The 22171-nt window shown below is 37.8% G+C and overlaps 2 protein-coding genes across 3 annotated transcripts in view; both read right to left on the bottom strand.

Moving 5' to 3' along the window:
• Positions 1–10609, bottom strand: part of gng12b (guanine nucleotide binding protein (G protein), gamma 12b) — a 111310-nt gene extending 100701 nt beyond the window's left edge. Inside the window, exons 1-2 of one of the 2 annotated variants that reach the window (XM_056459817.1) lie at positions 10363–10609; positions 8861–8951 (exon numbers count right to left, since the gene is read on the bottom strand). The gene's annotated coding sequence lies outside the window, so the exon portion shown is untranslated. The remainder of the gene's footprint in view (positions 1–8860; positions 8952–10362) is intronic. The other variant, XM_056459816.1, reaches the window with a different exon arrangement.
• Positions 10610–13126: 2517 nt separating this feature from the next.
• On the bottom strand, positions 13127–22086 carry dr1 (down-regulator of transcription 1). Its single transcript, XM_056459815.1, has 4 exons — positions 21834–22086; positions 21351–21734; positions 16849–17012; positions 13127–14338 (listed from the first exon to the last, which is right to left on the bottom strand). The coding sequence occupies exons 2-4, from the start codon at positions 21568–21570 to the stop codon at positions 14192–14194; spliced, it is 531 nt and encodes a 176-aa protein (XP_056315790.1). The 5' UTR covers positions 21571–21734; positions 21834–22086; the 3' UTR covers positions 13127–14191.
• Positions 22087–22171: the final 85 nt, after the last annotated feature.

Raw genomic sequence — 22171 nt, 5'->3', positions numbered from 1 at the left:
ATAGATGCAATTTAAACAACAACATTCCTGTCTAAAAAAGCCACAAAACATTGTCCAACAGCTGCAATATTTGTCAAACTGTAGTAAGTTTATTCACCTGCTGTCACTCTATGTGGGCGGAGTAATACACAAGGGTGTGGAGGCTGTATGAGTGCTGTTACTACGGCAATATTGCACAGCTATCAGCCAATCAGATTTGAGAACCAGACAGAACTGTTGGTACAAATTTCATCTCCAACCCTGATCAAACACAGCTGAACCAATTAATTAGGACCTGAGCAGCACTTGATAATTACAGGCAGGTGTGTTTGATATGGGTTGCAACTGAAATCTGCAGGAAGGTAGATCTGGGTCTATCTCCCCTGGTATTAAAGTTACAAACTAACCTTGCTCTTTCAGGTATATCAGTAGCATTCAGGTAGAGAAAAAGCATAGCCTTCTCTGCATTATTAAATACAGAGTAAATACAAAATAGCCATTACAATTAAACCTAGAAAAGTTAAGTAAGGAGTGAGTATTTTCTTTTCTTTTTTATTCCTTTCACAGCGCAATGAACCACCAATCCTTTCTCAAATTTAGATTACATTTTTTCAGTGGACTTCCACCAAAATGGGGATGGTAACATTTGAGTGTATCTGACCATTTAAGCACATTAAGCATTGTAAAACAATTCAGTTCTGTCCTTGCACAGTGTTTGAGAAGTGGCTGTTCATGCAGACAGAATAGTGTGAGAGTATTTAGTTCTCTTTCGCATCTTTTTGCATGTTTAAATTGGAAAGAACTTAAAATTACTGATATGATGTTTGGGTAAATGTATTATTTTAACCTCTGGTCTATATTAAATAAATGTTTGCAAGATTTTCCTGCAGAACCTGCTGTAACTTGTAAAATTATTTGCAAAAAGGTATGCTTTGCAGAAAACTTTTAAACCTTTCAAAGTCGAGATCTGCACACAGAGACACAAGAAGCTTGTAATGGTCAAGTCTGAATGCTGGAAATAAATGACTAATTGTAGTACTACAACTACGACAACAACAACATAAAACTGAAAGTGCAGCTCTACAGAGAAATTTTAGATAGGGCCTGTAGCCAATTCTGGGTTTATAGATCACTAGGCAACCAAGCAGAAAGGGGGACAGAAAGTACTCCAGATGAAATGGTTTAATAAAACAAGAAGTCATAAAGTAGAGGCAAAGTCCAAATATTCTGTCTCACTTCTGATTTAATGAGAGTATAAATCACTAACACGATTTTTTTTTTAAGTTTAAAATCCTTTCAGATTCATTTGGGACTCATATTCACCCTATATGTCTGTCATTTGTGTAATCTCATTGTCAAAACACAACCATGACAGAAGATAAAGCTTTAGGGACTGAGAATTGTGAGAGCTGAGGTTATTCTCAGACTCATGCTAATACACAACACTAGCTTATATTATGAACAAATTTCCAGAGATAGAATGGCATGCTAGCACCACTTCATCTGTTAAACAGCATAAAGCACAGACTGTAAAAAATAAAAATAAAAAGCAAATGGATGAAGAATCTCCACTTCCACTTTAGAAAAGGGTTACAAAAATGTCCCAAAATGGTTGATTTCATTGTTTGGATTTTGGGCTTGGGCCTCCGCTGTATTGATCATGAGCAGATCTAAAATCAAGCACACAATTATGATACCACACCCTATTTTTAACTAATCAAATAAGTAATGCAAAATGTACACACCTGCATCGAGCACAACAATCCATATTGTATCCTATGCAGGTAGTCAATACCATCATGAGCATTTATACTTCTGCATTTTGTCTGTGTTGTTCTGAAGTAGCATTTACGTTGTTGGTGAGCATCAAGTTGTTGGTGAGTTATCCATGTTTCTATGTTTGTGTTTTGAGTAAAGTTATAAACGGAGGTAGGAACAGGCTCCAAATGGGCAGGTCAGCTCCAAATAGGTGGGACTTGAACTCCAAGTGGGCTGTTCAAACCTCCTGAAGAATTTGATTGATTTATTTAATGTCTTGTACATAACGCAGAGTCCAACTGTTTTATTAAGGACTACACCAATGCAAACCCTAAACCTACTCCTTACAGTAACCTAATGTATACCCACAACCCTAAACCTACGCCTTACAGTAATGAAAAAAAAAGAACAGTATTGTTGGCAAAAATTCCGATATATTGATGTGCAGAATTGTTCATCCTTACAGTGGAAACTAACTTTAGAGATCTCTGGGATGCAGTGATATATACTTGTAAATGATGTGCTAAATTACTGCAACAGTAGTTAAAATTCATGTTCATACAGAGAAGAGGGAGATGGGAACTGGCACGTTCAACAGATTAAAGCTGCGGTCACACCGGGCTTTGTGTGTGCGAAATTCTGTCGCGCGGCGCTGCGAAAAGGGGTGGGATTAAACAAGATGATTAGACATTAAAAAAAGCGAGCGACCGCTCCATGCTTTAAATTTCTGTCCAGAGAGGTCATGTTTTGATCCTCGATTGGTTTCACGCAGTCAAGTGATGCGATTTCGCAGGTCAGAGTTCACCAAGCTTGAACTTTGCACCACAGCGGCATGCGAAACTTGACGCATGACCTTGCGTTTCCGGTCTGACGCATTCGCGTGTGTATGAATGGAAGTCTATGGGAGGAAAAGCCCAGTGTGACCGCAGCTTTATGGTGTGTAGATACATTGCTAGGGACATTCGCATCAGGGTATGTTAAACAGTATGCGACTATGTAAAGGCTAAGCCTGACCTGCACTCAGAATTATAAATTGGCCCTAAATAATTAAATAATGCAAACATACTGCGTGGCCAACACAAACATGTTACGAAACCACTTAAAATGTGTACTGGTAAAAAAACAGATTCTTTGGCTTTAATAGAATTTCAATTAAACAAAACAATATCATGAAACCCTCCCCGTTTAAGCAGAGTTTTTTTCACATCTCAGATTAAAAACTGCTATGAAAAAGAGCATAGACTGTAAAAAGATATGGACGTAGTATCCGTGACGTCACCCATAGGTTTATGAAGAACCCAAAAGAAGCTACCATAAGGTGTGATCAACCATCGCCATTTTGTTCATGGCAACCAACGAGACCTAGCTGTCACTCAAGTGGCCACACCCTTAATTATGCAAACTTAATAAAACCTAATATAAAGGAAACGGATAAGTTATAAAAAAAATTCACCACCCTCACAGTTGTCATGAAAGGTAATATATGAACCAAAATTGTTCTTTGTACCAGGCTGTAAACACCTTGTTTTTTGCTGTAAAGTTAGCCATTTTGACAGTGGGCTCAATATAAATTTGTTCTGTATGGACGATGGAGCCAGGACTAGTGGAATTTCGATGAATTGCAGTTTCAGTTACTTCCGTATTTGCTTCCCGAAGGAAAGCGGGAGGTTGCCGCTTGGGCAAGACAGGAAAGCTGCTTTTAGATAATGCTTTGAAGTCTAGCTGCAATTTAAGCTGTTAAGAGGTGTTACTTCTACCGTAAGTGTCTTGCATGGTGCAATCACCAGTGCTTCAGTAAAATCTTCTGGGAGATTAATGAAATGAGTCAATGAGTGAGGTAATGTACTCTCTAATGGTTAGACTAATGAGTTTTACCTTTAGTCCCCTGAGCCAGATCACACTGATGCCAGAACAGCTCAACAGAGTCTTAGTGTGGGCCAGATCACATGAGGTTTGCTGAGTTTCTCTACAGGGCAAAATCATAAATTAATTCTATTCTTTAATTCAGTCACATAATGGATACAGCTGGGGTGGTCATAAAATTACAGACTTCGGCTCACATTAATAATGTCTTCAAGTGATCATCACTCGAGTTTGAGGCATAGACCAAAATCCATCTGACGTCAGAATTGGTTAGTTTGGTTAGTGGGCTGAAAATATTCAACCCCAAGCCTACTTAAAAATGTGTGTGGTGTACAATTAATGTGACCTTCAGTAGAATTAGAATTTGTTTTAAGAAAACAACCTCACTTAATGTGCAGAAGTGAACCGTCACAAACAACATGTTTTCAGTCAAGCAGAGGAAAATGGGCAATATGTGGTTAAATAGAAAACATTGTTTACAGGAGTTTCTAAGGTTTTCAGATTTCTCAGTAGCGGCATCGGCCAAATGTCAGTAGCTCAAAAACATTGACGAGAAATCTGATGCAGCAAAAAGGATTGAGGTCATGTCCATGTTTTGTGCGAGAAGTCAATATATTGATTGTGACAGGCCTATTAGCTAGCTAGCACACATTAGCATTTTAAATGCAACACATTGGTAACACAGTGACACTAATAATATCAGCATAGCTAAGCATTTATCTTTTAAAATCTCATCTTTTTTGAGTAAATATGTTTAAAATACATTCACCTTAAATAATTTCATCATTTATTCTGGTACATTTCACATTTTTAAAGAATTACAGTCAAACCCAAAGAAATCAAATTTAGATGAGAAATACCATTTTGTTTTGTCAGTTGGAAATGATATGAGTAGATTGGAAGCATTTACTTTTTTCTTCTTCGGTGAGTACGTTTACATGGACACCAATAATTCAATTTTAATGCGATTAAGACAATACTCTCATTAAGAGTCTACCATGTCAACAGCGATTTTTTTTTATTAATTTAATCAATTAAGGTCATAATCGAACTAAAGAGAAATCAAATTAAGACATGTGGAGTATGCCGATTTTAGTCGCATTCTTGAAGTGCAGTACAGACATGTAAACACCTTAAGCGAACTATTACCGTTATGTAGGACATTTCGCCGCACTTTGCAACAGGATAGTCCACACACACACAAACACACATAATCAGTTAACGGAACGTGCATGTAAACACACTCAAAGTCTAAATGCTACTGTCCTGTGCAGAAATGGTCTGGTAAGCAATTCATACACTTTGTATCTATTTTTTATAAATCGACAACTCGCAAGGTCTATGTTTAATCTGGGGTAAAATCAAAGAACAAAGAAAAGTTAAAGAAAAAAAATAGGAGAGAGGTCTCACTTTTGAAATTCTGTTTAATTTGAAGCATGTTTTTTCAATAAAATTTATAATTTATTTCTATCCATGAAAGAGGTGGTCCACTACGATATCATTCTTTTAAAAATTTTGTTCATGTGTAATGTACCTGTGTGAACATAAACAACATCTATAAATGTAATCCGCTCAATGTAATAAGTTCAATGCAATGTTATTACAAAGTTGGCCAAATATTAAACTGCTATGACTAACAGCTATTCTGACTGACAGTATTTACACAGCAGAGGCAAAGAGTGTGCTAGTAGAGACGTGGCACTTCCTGGTGACGTGGAGCCAATCCATGAATCACAGCACATTATGTTAGCTGACCAATCAGAGCCTCTTGAGGGCGGACTTTCGGAGGAACTACGAAACATGATAGTCATTTTCATGTTAGCAGAAATGCTGTATATAATTAAAGTAAGATGTATGAAAAAATAACATGATTTTTTTTACAAATGAAGCATGAGCACACATTGCTTTGCACCCCATAAACAAAACAAAACCATAAAATTACACTCTGGAGCACCCCTTTAAATAACCCCCACCGCCAAGTAGTGTTTCAGAAAATTTACTGCAGAGCAATGTAGACAGAACAGCAGATTAAATGCTTGCTATGCCATCACCTACAGTATGTGCCATGCCACAAACTACAATGTTCATTCAACCAAAAAAGTATAAATTGGGCTTTAGTGATACAGTAAATCCATGGTAAATATTGCAAATTTGTGGACTGGACAGGTGTCTAACTGTATTGAGGTGGCTTAATGTTGTTGCTGTTTTCCACATTAGTGTTGTTGAGAATATCAGGGCTGTTTTATCAGGCTTTAAACTACTTTAGATCAACAAGACATTTACACTAAACTGGAGAGCTGTTTTACACAAAGCTTTAGTGGTCTTGTGACTGAGATGCGGTAGTCCTAAGCTAATAACTGATTTTGCAGCCTCATCTGCCAGTTCATTACCAGAAAGTGCCATATGACCTGGAATACAGCAAAAAATGATGTTGAACTGGTTATTCTCTGTTTGGTGTCTTTGTAAATTAAAGGTGCTGTATGTTCAATTCAATTCACCATTATTTGTATAGCGCTTTTACAATGTAGATTGTGTCAAAGCAGCTTCACATGAAAGATCATAGTAAATTGAATCCCTGTCAGTTCAGTTTTCAGTGTTTAAGTTCAGTTCAGTTTAGCTCAGTTCAGTGTGGTTTAATATTCACTACTGAGAGTCCAAACACTGAAGAGCAAATCCATCGATGCGCAACTCTACAGATCCCGAACCATGCAAGCCAGTGGCGACAGCAGCGAGGAAAAAAAACTTCACCAATTGGCGAAAGTAAAGAATTAAAATCCTTGAGAGAAACCAGGTTCAGTTGGGCTCGACCATTTCTCCACTGGCCAAACGTCTTGTGTATAGCTGCAGTCAAGGCACCAGAGGCTGGAAGCTGGACCTCAGCGAAGACTCGTCTGTCCCTGGAGCATCCCAGGAATCAGTCTCATGCTCTCCACTCCTCCATGACCACCACAGGGGCTGCTCAGGATCCGGCCTGGTCCAGGATATGGAAACCTTGGGATCATCTCATCGCTGGTCTTGGATGGAATAAGCGGTGCTGCATAGTCTGAGGGCCTCGGGATGAGTATCCCCAGGTGGAAAATGTTAGTTGTAAGTTGAAAATGTACGTTTTCTGAAAAACAATGCAAAGTCAGATATTCTGCTTCTGCTATCTGAGCTGCATCCAATGCTTCATAATGGGCTCACCTAACCCCACCCCCAACCCTACCCCTCAACGTGACATCACTCTGTCCATTGAGTGCATTGTGTCTGACATTGCATTGCTGAGTGATGCAATCCCAGCTTGCATCATAAAGGCTGCATTCAGACTCTATTTGGAAAACAGCGTCTTTCTTTCATTCAATCTGGAAGGCTCTCAAAGAGGTTATGAGCAAAATCTGACCTCCAGTGGACAGTAGAACAATCCAAAATGAGATGCAGATTCAGAGTTCCACATGAGAAAATTTGCAAATAATATAAACATTACGAATGTAAACATTAGATGAGCAGGTAACATTACGTGACGAAGTTTGCAGTGATAAGCAATTTGGCTGTTTGCACCAAACAAAACAAAACAGAAATTTAAACACAGCCATTCAGAAGCACAGAATAGTGCACTTACTGCACTCCAGCAAAATTGTAAGGTTTGTAATCTAGTTAATACACACCTCTTTAACATTATTAAATGTACAAGCTGAATCACTGATATGTGTTGGCTAGCACTGAGTCGCAGTTCTAAAGTTCAATTTCAGATCATTTATTTTATTTTCAAGATCTGAGGTCAACTAACTGCTACTGCTTTCAGTAGTATGGCAATAAATGTCAAGTAAAATGGCATTCAAACTCACATTATTGGTATTTAACACTGAATAAAGCACATGAGGTGTACCCGAGGTGATTATTGTCAGTATCTTCTATTGTTCAGCTCTAAGAAATATTAGCAGTTTCTAAAATATAAATTTCAGGTGTTGGTTATGACAAAAACTCCTTTTAATATGAAAAATAGTTCTTTTATCACGTGCCGTTGCTTTTTATTTAGAATACAGTTTAAATCAGCCTTAAATCAGGCTTTAGGCTCGACAGTCAGGCACACTGTTGTTGAGGTCATCAATCTGGCAACCTGTGCTTGCATGTGTTTCGAACCAGGCATGCAATACCTAGTTCAACCACTGGGTGTCAAACTTACATACTGCACCTTTAAAGCTTTTTGGTGCTGTCTTTTGTATTTGTTCTAAAGCCAGGTCTATTACACAAACTTCAGCTAGTGTTCTCAAATTACTAAAAACATATAGTTTAAAGACAACTGCAGATACTGCCTCCCTACTCTTTTTTTTGTCGACTTATTATGAGGAAGATGAGTTACAATTTCTTATGATTTAGATTTTTTTTTCAAATTCTTCCTTGTACTCATTTGGGTGAGTAAAGTCCTTCTTGTCATGTAAAAAACAATTCATATTTTCTAGTTTTGAATGTAGCTAACCCATGGAATTGCAATGGAATCTTGTGTTGACGTTCTGTCCTACTGAATTCAGTTGTGTTTACATGCTACAAACTGTATGAAAGGGCTTTGTCTTTTCTATTAGCAATAGCTAATAAAATTAATTGCATCACAGCCATGAACCACAATTTCCTACATTTGACCATCTTTTTTCCACTTGGGCTATGTGCTAACAAACTCATAGTGTCTCTTCATGTGTTAATTAAATCCATGATTGTCATGTATGCCTCCCTTATCTGACAGTGTTTGTGTAAAGTTTACAAGTTGTTTGTGTAAGTTGTGTAAAGTTGTGTAAAAAGGGTAGTTTTTCTTCAAACTCACACTATTGGTTGAAGTCATACCTCTTTAACCAAAAAACAAAAAAGTGCCAAGCGTCAACATGTTTACATTATTTGGGAAGTCAACCTCAAAGTGGAATACTTATAGTTAGCACTGCACATTAAACTTGAAGTTTAATATATTTAACCTTTCAAGGTCTACAACAGAAAACAATGAAACAAACCAGCCGTAATACACCCCTCAATCTACGGAAAAAGCAATAACTCTACAGTCTAAATTCCGTGATCAGCCATGCAAGTCTGCTTAATGAGGAGGATACCAGCTACTTACATATCAAAGACCAGTGGCAAAATGTGTCACATTATGTAGGTGGTACTGTATACAGGATTTTAATTTAAAAAAAAGTCATTATTGTCATAATTTTCAAATCATATATTGATAAAAGAATGATAAATTATATATGTGGGAAATAGGATTTTAAGGGAACAGGTTCCAATTAACACTCACTAAACTTTGAGAGCTTTCCCTGGGAAGGTCAAGAAGTAAAAATTCGGCCCTTAAAGTTCACTTCAGAAAGAGTTGCACCAGGCAGATAGTTCTGGGAAAAAAGCACAGGGATGACACTAGATATGCAGAAGATGTTAGCAATTCCATAGTGTAACTATTTATCATAAAGTTAGATGACAAACGTTGATGTTGACATGGAGAAAAAAATGTCCCCGAAAGTATGAAACAATTGTCTAAGCTTCAAGGTTGAATGTTTCATTATCAGTCAGTCAGACGAAGACATAAAAACAAAAGAATCTCACACAGACTACATTATATCATTTCTGACCCCACCTGACTGTTATTATAGTATAAGAAGCATCATCTCAATCCCCAATAAATAGATTTCAAATCAAAGATCAATAAAAAAATCACATGACCACATTTTTAGGCAGTGCTACCAAGTCTTAACAAGTGTTAGCGTCAATTAACATGTTCACTAACATTAAATGTGTTTTTTCCATTGTTTGAATGCTGTCGGCGTCTTTTATCACGTTGCAAACACTATTTAGTATGCTGATAGCATTTTTTAACATTTAACATGTTGCTAGCATTTTTTGCAACTAGACAGCACTGTCTAATAATGAAGAGTTTCCAGGGCTTCATGAGAAAGCTGCAGGGTGTTTGTTAATTTAAGAAAAGGTCATAATGAATTACACTTTAGTGTATAGTGCAGTGGAACTATATCTGTATTTGATCTGTATGAGCTTTAAATTACTTAAACATGAAAAGCTTCTATAAAGAGTTTAGAGCTGAAGCTGATAATTATAGCTGCCAAGAAACAACCATGGAATCTATGTTACAAAACTATATAAATACAATACCTTGTGTATTTTTTGTTAAAAATAAACACAAATGTTACTTTTTAATTATTTTTATTTATTTATTTTAATTCTTGTTATGAGAATATCCAGATAAGCTTGTGTCTAACCTGAAATGAATTGCCTGCGTTTAACAGATCAATGTACAAAGTCTTGTACAAGTTTACAGATCTGGTTCATGTCTGTCATGATCGAGTCTGTTCTGGCTTTCTTCTGGATGACATGTTCTTGAATTTCCTGTGATTTGTCTCAATTTGATTTGTTATATGCAGAACAACGATGATCAATGCCTCACCATACATTCAGGTCTCAGGTCTAAGATACTTAAACTGGCAAAATTTCTTTCGCAATTATCAAATTAAAGTTTGCAAAACATGATGCTTCGAATATCATATTCATTAGCTGCAATTGTAATCACTTTCTCATTTGTTCAATAGTTCAATATAGCTGGTTACAACAACTATCAAACTTCTAATGTTACATCCAGACCAATATATTGCCTACTATCGCACACAAATCAAGCGTGCAACCGTGTTTATAAACATGTACAGGATTATTTCCTCTGAACAAAATAACACTTCATGAGAGAGTGATGCAGAACATAAATAAGCACACTAAACATGCGGTCATTTTGACACTTACCGTATCTCAGTTCAGTAGGGGGGAGAAGTAAATGGCAAAAGAAGAGCACCCGTGCTGCTGTCAACATCAACCGATCTATCGATGGTAATTCTTCACAAGTTCTCCTTGTAACAACTGTCACCTCATGAACTATTTTATTCTTGCAGGAATGTTCTGCAAAACTAACGTTACCTTTGTTATTTTGAACAGTCGAACTCACAAACCGACCTTTTACTTCTGTAACGTTACGCGTAAAATATAGCAGAATGGTGGGATCGCCGGAGCGCAACAGTTTCTCTCTAACGTTACGCGTCCACATCGAAAAAGTACGAAATGTACTATGGCAGAGGCAGTGATTATGAATATTTATTGAATATTACTAATGTTGCCTGGTAACCTTCCGGTAGCGTCTGTTTACGTAACACGATTTGGTTCAAGGGGAAATTATTTAGCAAATCACTGATAGAACGTCACCTTGGCGTGATTAATATTAATGTGGCAGGCCTACGCAATAGTAGGACGCTCGTTGTCTCAATTACGTTTAAAAGAGCGCCGTCTGTCGGTGAGACGCACCATGCTACGAACACCACCCAGTTCATAGACGAGTCAGTATAAAAGGATTACAATTTTCTGCTTTAGTTTTGTTCTTGCGACAGTTAAATTAATGTGTTGGCAGGAATAAAATGTTTGTTGCTCATCACACAATAAAACAACCCTCATAGCTTTTTATACTGTCGCGTTTCTAGTCAAACAAACCATCCATGATTGAATTTACTAATTAAAAAATGTGTTATTGATAGTCAGTCATGTTCCAAAAAATTGAACATCGAGGGAAAGTTCATTTATTTCAATAATTTGTTTCAAAAAGTGAAACTTGTATGTTATATTAGTTCACTACACACAAAGTGAAATATTTCAAGCCTTCATTTGTTTCAATTTGAATGATTATGGATTTAAGATGAAAAAAACTAAAATCCAGTATTTAACCAAATTAAAATATCATGACAAAGTTAAACATTGTATGCTCCCTGTGTCTCAATCTAGTCTGCTAAATAATGCAAAGCCTTGAAATTGACTCAGTCAGGCTTAGTAGGCTATAGAATCATGAGGAAAACTTCTGGCCTGACAGTTGTGCAAAAGACTGTCATTAGCACCCTCCATAATATAATGTAAGGAGGAAAGGTCTCAAAAGACAATTGCAAAAGAAGCTGGATGTCCTCAGAGTGCAGTATCTAAATACATTAATAGAGTGTTAAGAGGAAGGGAAGGGGAAAATGTGGCTGGAAAAGGTGCACAAGTATGACCGCAGCCTTGAGAGGATTGTCAAGCAAGGGCTAGTGGCAGAGAACCACCACATACAGACGTCTGCATGACATGGGCTACAGCTGTAGAACTCCATTTCAAGCCACTCCTGAACCAAAAAACATTAGACGTGTCTGTGCTGGGCTAAAGAGAAAAAGTACAGGTCTGTTGCGCAGTGGTCCTAAGTCCTCTTTTCAGATGAATGTAATTTTTGTATTTCATTTGGAAATCAAGATCTGGAGAGAGTCTGGAGGAGGAGCGGAGAGACACATATGTCAAGCTGCTTAAAGTCCAGTGTGAAATTTCCATAGTCAGTGGTGGTTTGGAGAGTCATGTCGTATGCTGGTGTGGGTCCATTGTCTTTTATCAAGTCCACAGTCAATGCAGCTCTATACCAGGACGTTTTAGAGCACGTTATACTTCCTGCTGCCGACAAGCTTTTTGAAGATGATGATTTTATTTTCCAGCAGGACTTGGAACCTGCACACAGTGCCAAAGCTACCAGTACCTGGTTTAAGGGCCATGGTATCTGTGTTCCTAATTGGCCAGGAAACTCATCTGACTTAAACCCCAAAACCTATGGGTTATTGTCAAGAGAAAGATGAGGGAACAGAAACCCCGAATTGCAGACAAGTTGAGGGCCGATATCAAAGCAACTATCATGACACCTCAACTGAGGCCTAACCATGTACTAAGGACACACAAAAAAAACAGTACATTAAAAGACTTTTAAGAAGGCCAACACATTTAAGCCTCTTTTTTATTGATCACATGAAATATTCTAATTTAATGAAATACTGGATTTGAGTTTTCTTCATCTTTAATCCATAATCATTCAAATTGAAACAAATGAAGGCTTTAAATATTTCACATTACATGTAGTGAACTAATAAATCACAAGTTTCACTTTTTGAATTTTTTTTTTTAATAAATGGACTTTTCCCTTGTTATAAATTTGTTTGGCACATCCCTGTACAGTGCATATAGAAAATCATCATACCCTGTGAAAATCTATACGTTTACTCACATTACACCATGCTTTCAAAAGAAGAAAAAAACAGGACAAACTTGTGGAAAGGCTACAAAAACATTTCAAAATGCTAGACAACTCATTTGGAATGTGATTTAATATCAGGCTGTATGTGAAATAAATTAATTAATTCAAAAGGGTATGATGCCAAATTTTTTTAAATAAATATATAAACACCTTTTTTATCTACATGACATTATCTCATACATATTGGCCCCAAACCAACCTGCTTATACAAAACATTCTGCAACACATTCTTAAATAATACCAGCTCCTAATAATTTCTCCCTGTAATGCATGTATTTTGAATTCAACATGTTTCTCCTTGTGCATTTAATTTCCAGTGTTAAAATTACGTTCTGGTACTAATTAATTTTTTTTTTTTTTACTATTTGTAACTTGTAAGAGTGTATAATTTATAATAACAAAGAAAAAACACAAAAACAGGCTGTCTATAAAATGGGTTGACTTTATTGCTTAGAGAATACAGCTTTTGCAAAGGCATGTGAATACGTTTCTCAACTACACCATACCAGTCATCACAAGATATGAATTAACCACACATTCACAACTTTTACACATTGCACCTGAAAAAACAAAACAAAATCTGCTATCAAAACATTGTACAAAGTGTGAGTTACAGAGAGTTCAGTGATGTCTGCAATTAAACGCTCTCATGTCATATAGAGAACAAATACCATGAGCAGATTTCTGAAGCCTATCCGGTGACTGATTTGTTATTTTTTTTTCATAGTTTGATCTATCTTTGGTACTATGAGACAGATATTATTCTGCATGTGTAAATCTTTTCCTTGGAATACTGTTCTGAACACAGGGCAGGTAAAAGCCTATCTACATCATCTTAATCCTCACTTGAACTAAAACTGAACCAAAATGCAACATCCTACATTACAAATCACGTTCTCTGATCTCGCTCAGCAGAACAAAGAGAAATACAGAAGCGGGGATGAACGGCTGTAAAAATCAGTTACCAAAAATGTTCCCCAATTGTGTCTCTTCAAGCTATTTTACAAAGACAAATATAAGAGAAATACGCAAGTCACCTAAAACAGGATGCAGCGATTCAAAACGCCGGCTCCTGTACATAACCAATGGCGTGCCTCGTGTCACAGCCACATCACATGACTAAACATCCTTCCCACACACATACAAGGTGAAACTTATGACAACTGGCTTTAATTAAATCACAAACAAAAAAAAAATAACTGGAGTTTCAAGAGCTAATGATTCTAGCTAACAAGTGAACTGACGTGAACGAAGCAAAAAAAATAAAAACAAAAATTTATCACAGGAGATCACCCATGATTTCTTCTAAACCGTCAGTTTATACTGCTGATCTGGGATTTTAAAAGTTTATATAGGAGACAATACTGCAGAGTTCCTTCTCTGCTAAGGTTTACGGAGGGCAGAGTTGTGTGTGGGAGACAGTACATGTCTGTAAATATATATATATATTTGTTAATCTATCCGTGTGCTTCAGCCAAAGCCTGCTGGGATTCACATGTCGTCCTCTTCATCTTCATCTTGGGAAGATCCAGCCTGCTGAGTGGAACTGGCCGAAGCCGCAGCTAACTGTGCCTGCTGGGCGGCCTGCTGCATCTGTAACCACTCCTGCTGTGCCAGTTCAGCCTGCTGCTGCCGTGCCTGAAACACAGCAACACTCATCAAGAGCCATGCAGATAATTGTTACACAAATATGATAACAAATTGTCTATTCCAGTTGTATGTGATTCACAGTGTTGCCAACTATTTTCAATAAAAAGGTCCTAAGCTGTGCTCAAAAAGTCGATAAATGTCGCTAGTTTATGTCATACATCAATTTGCATATTACTGACGTCATCACGTCCAGCAGTTTTTGTTTAGCAGCCTACACTGTAAAAAACACTGGATTCCACACAATTTCTTTAAGCTGCCCCAACACAAATTGATGAAGTTGATTAATTACTAATTTAAGTTGATTAAGCACAAAACCATTAAGTTGTCTGAAAAAAGAGAATTGTGTTGTTTCAACTCATTTTAAACAAGTAGTGATTTGAGAATATGGTTAATAACAGGTTATTTATATTTGCACTAGGCTTTATATATGCATGTGAATTTAATTAAATGTATTGTCTGAATACAGTATATCAATAATGTATAATGAATTTGCAGTAATTTCCCAGACATAATAAACTCACACAAGTTCCAAAACGGTCACTAAAATCTCTCTGATTGTAAACAAGAAAAGAATAAAAGGCCAAATTAAATTGTTAAATTTAAAACAATGGAGACGCAGATCGGTTTGATTGTAACATTACAAGGAAAATACCTCACGTTCGTGCCGCGGTGCTAAATCATTTGCCAGTGGTACACAAAGGGGTGATCTGCTCTCAGGCTGCAGGTGGGAGAGACTGCTGTATTCACCTTATTCTCCGCGCACGAGCGGGTGCAGCCATTTGAATCTTATTGGCTCGAGACTTCCGGTCTCATTCACTTCCATTCTTTTTTAGACGTTTAAAACAGGCCGTTATGCTGCTTGATGTTGCAAACTGATATTTTCTTATTTTATTATTCTATTTTGTCTGTTTATTCATGCAAACACCTGTTTGTAGAGCGAGAAGTTTGACTGTTTTCTGCCGTTTATTATTCCTAGTCATTTCTCCCATGGGCAACTGAATAGGAAGTTCTAAAACAAATAACAAAAACGAGCGCACTTCCGCGTTGAAAAATAAGGTCAATACGAGGGCTGGACTGCCTTTGAGTGCTCTGAGGCAGGGGACGAGCCAATGGCATCACCCGCAGCTCATTAAGCCTGGTTTATACTTCTGCTTCGAGTGATCGGCATGACCCACAGTGCATGCAACACGCGTAGCCGTGCATTTATACTTTTGCGCGCTGTCTGTGTTCCACTGCAATAACACTTCCGAAATGCTAGTTGGCAGTGATGTGTTTGTGTTCCTCTGTGTCAAGTTTCTTCGCTGGTGTTTTATTTTTTCTGAAGCTTCCCTAATGTACAAGTGGCTCAAACTCGCTCATTTTGAGGCAGGAACCGGCGGAACTTGCAACAACTTTAGTCATGAGGTAAACACAAAACTAAATTTTTCATTCGGAGCTCGTTCCCTAAACTCCACACTTGTAAACATTCGCTCCATCGGGTTCGCGCAGCTCACGGTCCCGCCCACACTCATCAGCACTACCAATCCGACCAATCACAGAGCTTGTGTTATGCGTTGTTGTGACATGTAGTCAAATTTTTTTGAGCGGTGCGCGTCAGTGACGCCGACGGCTACAGCGAGGGCTATGCGTCCACTCGTAGGCTGCGCCATAGCATGCATGTGCGTTTGATGCAGAAGCATAAATCAGCCTTTATACTTCTGCGTCAAGCGATTGGCGTGACCCACGGCGCATGCAATGTGCGTAGCTGTGCATTTACACTTCTGCGTGCTGTTTCTGTTGCTCTGCAACAACTCTTCCAAAACGCTAGTTGGCAGTGATGTGTTTATGTTCCTTTGTGTCGAGTTTCATCCCTGGTGTTTTGTTTTTTCTGAACGCTTCCTTAATGTACAAGTGGATCAAACTCGCTCATTTTGAGGCAGGAACCGGCAGAACGTGCAACAACTTTAACCATAAGGTAAACACAAAACAAAACTTTCCATCCAGAGCTCCTTCACAGGACTCCACATTTGTAAACAATCGCTCCATCGGGCTTGCGCGGCTCTCAGTCCCACCCACACTCATCAGTGCTACCAACCCGACCAATCACAGAGCTTGCGCCACGCGTTGTTGCGATGTGTAATTACATTTTTTGAGAGGTGCGCATCAGCGGTGCTGACGGCGAGGGCTTTGCGTCCACGCATAGGCCACGCCGTAGCATACGCATGCGCTTGACGCAGAAGTATAAATCAGCCTTTAGAAACGATACAGTACAGACACATGAGAGTCTACAAAAAAATCTTCAGTTACACCAAAAACAGTCCCTAGATTTGTTGCTAGTCACTTTTTTGAAAATTTGTCGCTAAGAGGGTCTAAAAAGTCACTAAGTTGACAACACTGGTGATTTAATGTAATTTGTGTACCTCTTTGCATAATCAAAAAATAAATCACAAAATACGAGAAGGCACCAACTGCTAAGCTACGAGCGAAATCTTCATTTAGATTTCTGAATGCATTTTTACCTTAGCAAATAATTCCTGTTGTTGGCGGAGAAGCTCTTCCTCGGGAATGCCCAGGTTCTCTAGTCGAGAGCTGGCCTTTCTTCTTTTAAGTGCTACAGTTTTACACTCCTGCAGAACGTCTTTTACTTCTGCGATGTATGACCCAAATCCTAGACTTTCCAGTGCTTAAAAAAGAAGAATGTACACATATCATGTTATTTAAGGAGAAGAGTAGCAGATTTAAGTGAAATTTGTAACTACAGTAAACAAAAATATATTATTCATAACAGGAAAACAATTACATCCATTGATATGCTGCATAAACGTGAACATCAAGACATAGTTCACACAAAAATAAAAAAGACATTTGCTCACAGTAAAAAAGCTGTTTTAATCCCCCCCCCACTCTCTCTCTCTCTCTGTATTGTAAATTATTTAATTTGGGAACAAGTAGCCACTGATATACATAGTAAGAAAAAAATACTATGGAAGCTACTGACTACTGGTTGACAATTTTTTTTTTAAATATCCTTTTGCATTCAGTTGAGAAAACTAATAGGTTTAGAATAAGTGAAAAATAACTTATTTTAGACTGAATATTGTGGACATTGACACAGTTGGTCACAGATTTGAGATGTTAACTAAAGGCTTTGATATACTATAAGTTAAACAAATAAATAAAAAATGAACTGATATGACATAAAAAAACAAATCAGGTCAAAACAGAGTTTATGTGGCATTTGCTTCATGGGGCCAAAGCAGCTTGTCATTGCAAATTTCCCAGAAGATTTGCTTTAGCTGATAAACACCTTCCCAACACCATTTTCCCTGGCAGTTATGTAAAACTGCATGTAGTTTGACTAGGAAATTTGTTCTAGTTCATTTCTGAAAGTAGAAACAATCAATACAGTGATGCTTGTCAGTAGAATTTGATCTAAAACTATAATTAACAGTAACACTGACACTTTTTTCCATTATGCAGTTTTAAAGGCAATCATCTGTATAAAGTGCAACATAAATAAACATGACTTTACTTGACTGGCATGCTCAAAAGTAGTGCAAACATCCACATTGTTTTGTTAAATGCTGATTTCTCACTTCAGAATTTTAACAAACTGACCTAAATAGTCTGTAATGTTCCAACAAAACACTGTTCAGGTATTTATCAAATTTGTTTAACCCAATATTCACACTTGTGGACTATAGGCATGGGACGATAATCATTTTCAAGGTATACACCGGTTTGGAAAAAGTCAAGGTTTTAAAACTATGGTATAGTTTCTGCTATACCATTCCTATGGTATATGGAAGACTTTTTTATTTACGTTTTTTTTGTTTTTTAGAACAGCATCTCCAGCAGAAAAGATATCCAAAGATGCCATTTTAAGTGTGAAGATATCTGTGTTTTTGAAACAATTGAAGACAGCAGAAGTCAATGATTTGTTTGAATTACTTAGCCTGACATGTTTACTGCTCCAAAATATTTTAAACATTTCTCAAAATAAAATTGTGTGTTTAAAAGGGGAAAACGTTTTTTTTTTTACCCAAGCATTTAAAAATGTATGCATTTTAGAGCAGTAATCGCAATAAAGTGAAACCGTGATATTTTTATCCAAGGTTATCATACCGTCAGAATCTTATACCGGCCCATGCCTAGTGGACTATTTGCTTTGTTTGGGGGAAACGGATTACTACTTTTACTATGTTGCAATTTTTTCTAGGTTGAATTTGAAGAATAAGCTCATATCAGTCATATCAATCCCATGCCCCACCAATCTGCACATTTTGCATGCTCTTATTTAACACACCTGATCTTGATAACCAGCTCGTTAGATAAGCTCCATGCATCAACGGTGTTTAGATTGAAAGGTCCCCACACAGTGTGCATTACTCTCTACAAGCTTTTTCTTCAATGAATGCTCATTCACAGAATTGCACAATAGCATTGCCTGCAGTGTCTTCTTACTAGATTGAAATGTGACATAATATACCTGCATAAATATATTGCAAATTTACATATCACACATTGAAATGTTCTTTCAACAAAACATATATCCTGCCTTCAAAAATAAAACATGGCAGAATATCCTCTAGAGTCCACTTTGCAGGTCACTTGTCGAATTAAAAAAAGGGTCTGAAGTGAAAAGAGAAATAAGAAATGTGCAGATCAGTGGGCACAATGAACGGATTTAAGAAACACTAGTCCAATGGTTCTCAATTTCGATCCTGAAGGTCCAGTGTCCTGCAGATTTTAGCTCCAACCCCAATCAGACACACCTGGGCTTGGTAATCAAGCTCTTAGTAGGCTTTCTAGAAACATCCTTCCTTTCAGGTCTGTTGAGGTAAGTTGGAGCTAAAATCTGCAGGACACCGGACCTCCAGGAGAGAGTATGAGAACCCCTGCACTAGTCTATATCAAAAGTCCCTTTAAGTCATTGGTCTTAAACTCAATTCCTCGAGGGCCGCAGTTCTGCATTGTTTAGCTCCAACCAACTCACACCTAGTAGTCTCTAGTGAAGGGATGTCAAACTCAATTCCTGGAGGGCCGTTTAGTTTAGTTCCAACCCTAATTAAACACAGCTGATCAAACTAATTAAGTCTTTCAGTCTTGTTTGAAACCTACAGGTAAAGCTGCGGTCACACTTGACTTTTCCTCCCATAGACTTCCATTCATACGCATGCGAATGTGTCAGACCGGAAACGCAGGGTCATGCGTCAAGTTTCGCAAGTTGCTGCGGTGCAAAGTTCAAGCTTGGTGAACTCTGACCTGCGAAATCGCGTCACTTGATTGCGTGAGACCAATCGAGGATCAAAACAGGACCTCTCTGGACAGAAATTTAAAACATGGAGCAATCGCTCGCTTTTTTAATGTCTAATCATCTTGTTTAATCCCACCCCTTTTCGCAGCGCAGTACGACAGAATTTCGCACACACAGTCTATAGTGTGTCAGTCTATAGTGATCACTGATTGGCTCTTGTACTAGAAGGCGGGACTTCACTCACCACGTTGACTGTTACATTTTCCCCATTAAAATCATAGGAGTGGCATGTCTTGTGTATTCTGTAGTCTTTGTCTATATGCACATAACTCATCATACCCTTTCGGGTGAATTTTCTCACCACAAACCTAGCGCTGGGTGATAAAACCATAATTATCGTAATACGTTTTATTAGCAATGAATTAATTGTTAAAAAAAAATTTATATAATAAGTGGAATACATTAGCATATCTAAACTGCACTGCTCCTTTGCACAAACAGCTGTTTGACTTATGTTTACATGCTAAAAGGTCTTGTTCATTAGATTGACATCTGTCATCTTTGACAATAAAAAGTAGTTTAACAATTTACTATTCTGGTTTTGCAACTTTCCCAGAGAGGCTACAATCTGCACTTAAACTTTAAAGAAACAGACATTCTTGTAATAGTTATTGATACTGACTCGATGTGAACAATTTTAGCATGTTAATTTGGCCATATTGCCCAGTCCTACACAAACCACTGCATCATTTATTTTCAAGTGGCTCAAGATCACTTCATTCAGACAATCTCAGACCAATTATTGCACAAGGAATAATTTACAATAGACTATTGAATTTAGGCATGGGACGATAACCGTTTTTAAGGTATACTGTGGTTTAAAAAAGTCAACCGTCAAAAAATGCAATACCGTTCCTAAGGTATGGGTATGGTATGATTTTTTTTATTGACTTTTTTTTTTAGGACAACAGAATCTCCAGCAGAAAAGATATCCAAAGATGCTGTTTTAAATTGTAAAAACAAATATGTTTTTGACAAAGACAGCAGAAGTCAATGATTCATTTGAATTATTTAGCCTGACATGTTTACTGTTCCAAAATATTATACATGTTTCTTGAATTAAAACATATTGTGTTCAAAAGGGAAACAAGTTTTCATTTTTTCCCAGACATTTAAAAGGAATATATTTTAGAACAGTAATCACAATACCACGAAACCGTGAAATTTTTATGCAAGGATATCATACCGTCAGAATCTTATACCCGCCCATGCCCAATTGAATTATTCAAAAATAATGCACCAAGGTGGTGATGCAGGCACAATGCAAAGCAGATGTGCATTATTTTCTACTAATTGAATTAACCAGTCAATTATTCCACTTGTACTATGTTTCCAGACCGAAAGACGTAATCTCTTCAGATGTAATTCAAGACATTTGTTAGGTTTTTGTCATCAAACAGCTCTTCTGTGTTAAACTACTAGATTCTTGTGCATACTTACTCATGATTTGATTTGTGACACTTGTAGCTTGTGAAACTATTCAGCATAATGATATGGAACTTTAATTCTGTCTAGACCTGCCTGGAACTGCTTTAGCCGTTTAATTCCCTGAACATAATTGCACACCTTAGAATGTTCATCAGCCAATCAGAAGTAGTATAATTAAACTAATCGCCTTATTACAAAGCTTTGAATGAGTTATGTGCAGAAACGAACAATTTGTTGCTGGGACCTCGCATCACTGATCAGAAGTGACATACTGACCGTTTATAACATGTTCCGGGGATATAGTTTTCTTTTCTGATTTATTGCAGATCTCGTTGGCCTCTGATGAGACGAGGTGAATGAACTCCGTGCAGCAGTTTACCACCAGCTCTCTGGCATCGTTCGCTACCCGCACATTGGGAAGCGTTTCTTTGATCATTTTATTGATCGCCGCCCTCGGGATGGTCAGATCATCGTCGTTCCCCGAAGAAGATGCCATGAGTGATGAGCTGCCGAGACGCTTCGGAGTCTGAAGAGAATCGAAACCAGGCGAGGATACTCAACGGCTTTGTTGATGATAAAACACCCACAGCGGTAGCGGCGGCGGCTTTGTGTGGAGACTCAGATGGTGCGGTCGGTCTTCTCGGAGCAGATCACGAAAGGCTGGGAATGCACACACGTGAACACATTTGAAAATCCGAAGACGTCGGAAAAAACTGTGAGTGTTTGGCACAAGGAAGGGAGGAGGATGAGAGTCGGTACCTTTCGGTTTGATCAGTTTACGCTGACTCTCCACATCCACACATCAGTGCTGCTACTTTTCCTGTGCACCTTTATAATCATGATTCAACTCCAAACATTCATTCTCGAGCCGGCTGGGTAACTGAACAGATCCTGCGCTTATTAGACTAAAGCACGGGGATGAATGTTTTAGGCACCCGAGACTATTAATTCATTACTTTACCCACTCGGTTCGCGACCAACGAAACGAACCCCACAATGCAACACTCCCGGATATCCGGTAATTCTTCTGCTTGTTATTGTTTCGTGGGATTGCTCGGCACTGCCGCCTACTGTACAAAATTGATGTTACATTTTAT

This window comes from Danio aesculapii, chromosome 6 (genome assembly GCF_903798145.1).
Source record: "Danio aesculapii chromosome 6, fDanAes4.1, whole genome shotgun sequence".
Taxonomy (NCBI): domain Eukaryota; kingdom Metazoa; phylum Chordata; class Actinopteri; order Cypriniformes; family Danionidae; genus Danio; species Danio aesculapii.
This window is presented reverse-complemented; position numbering and strand designations above follow the sequence as displayed.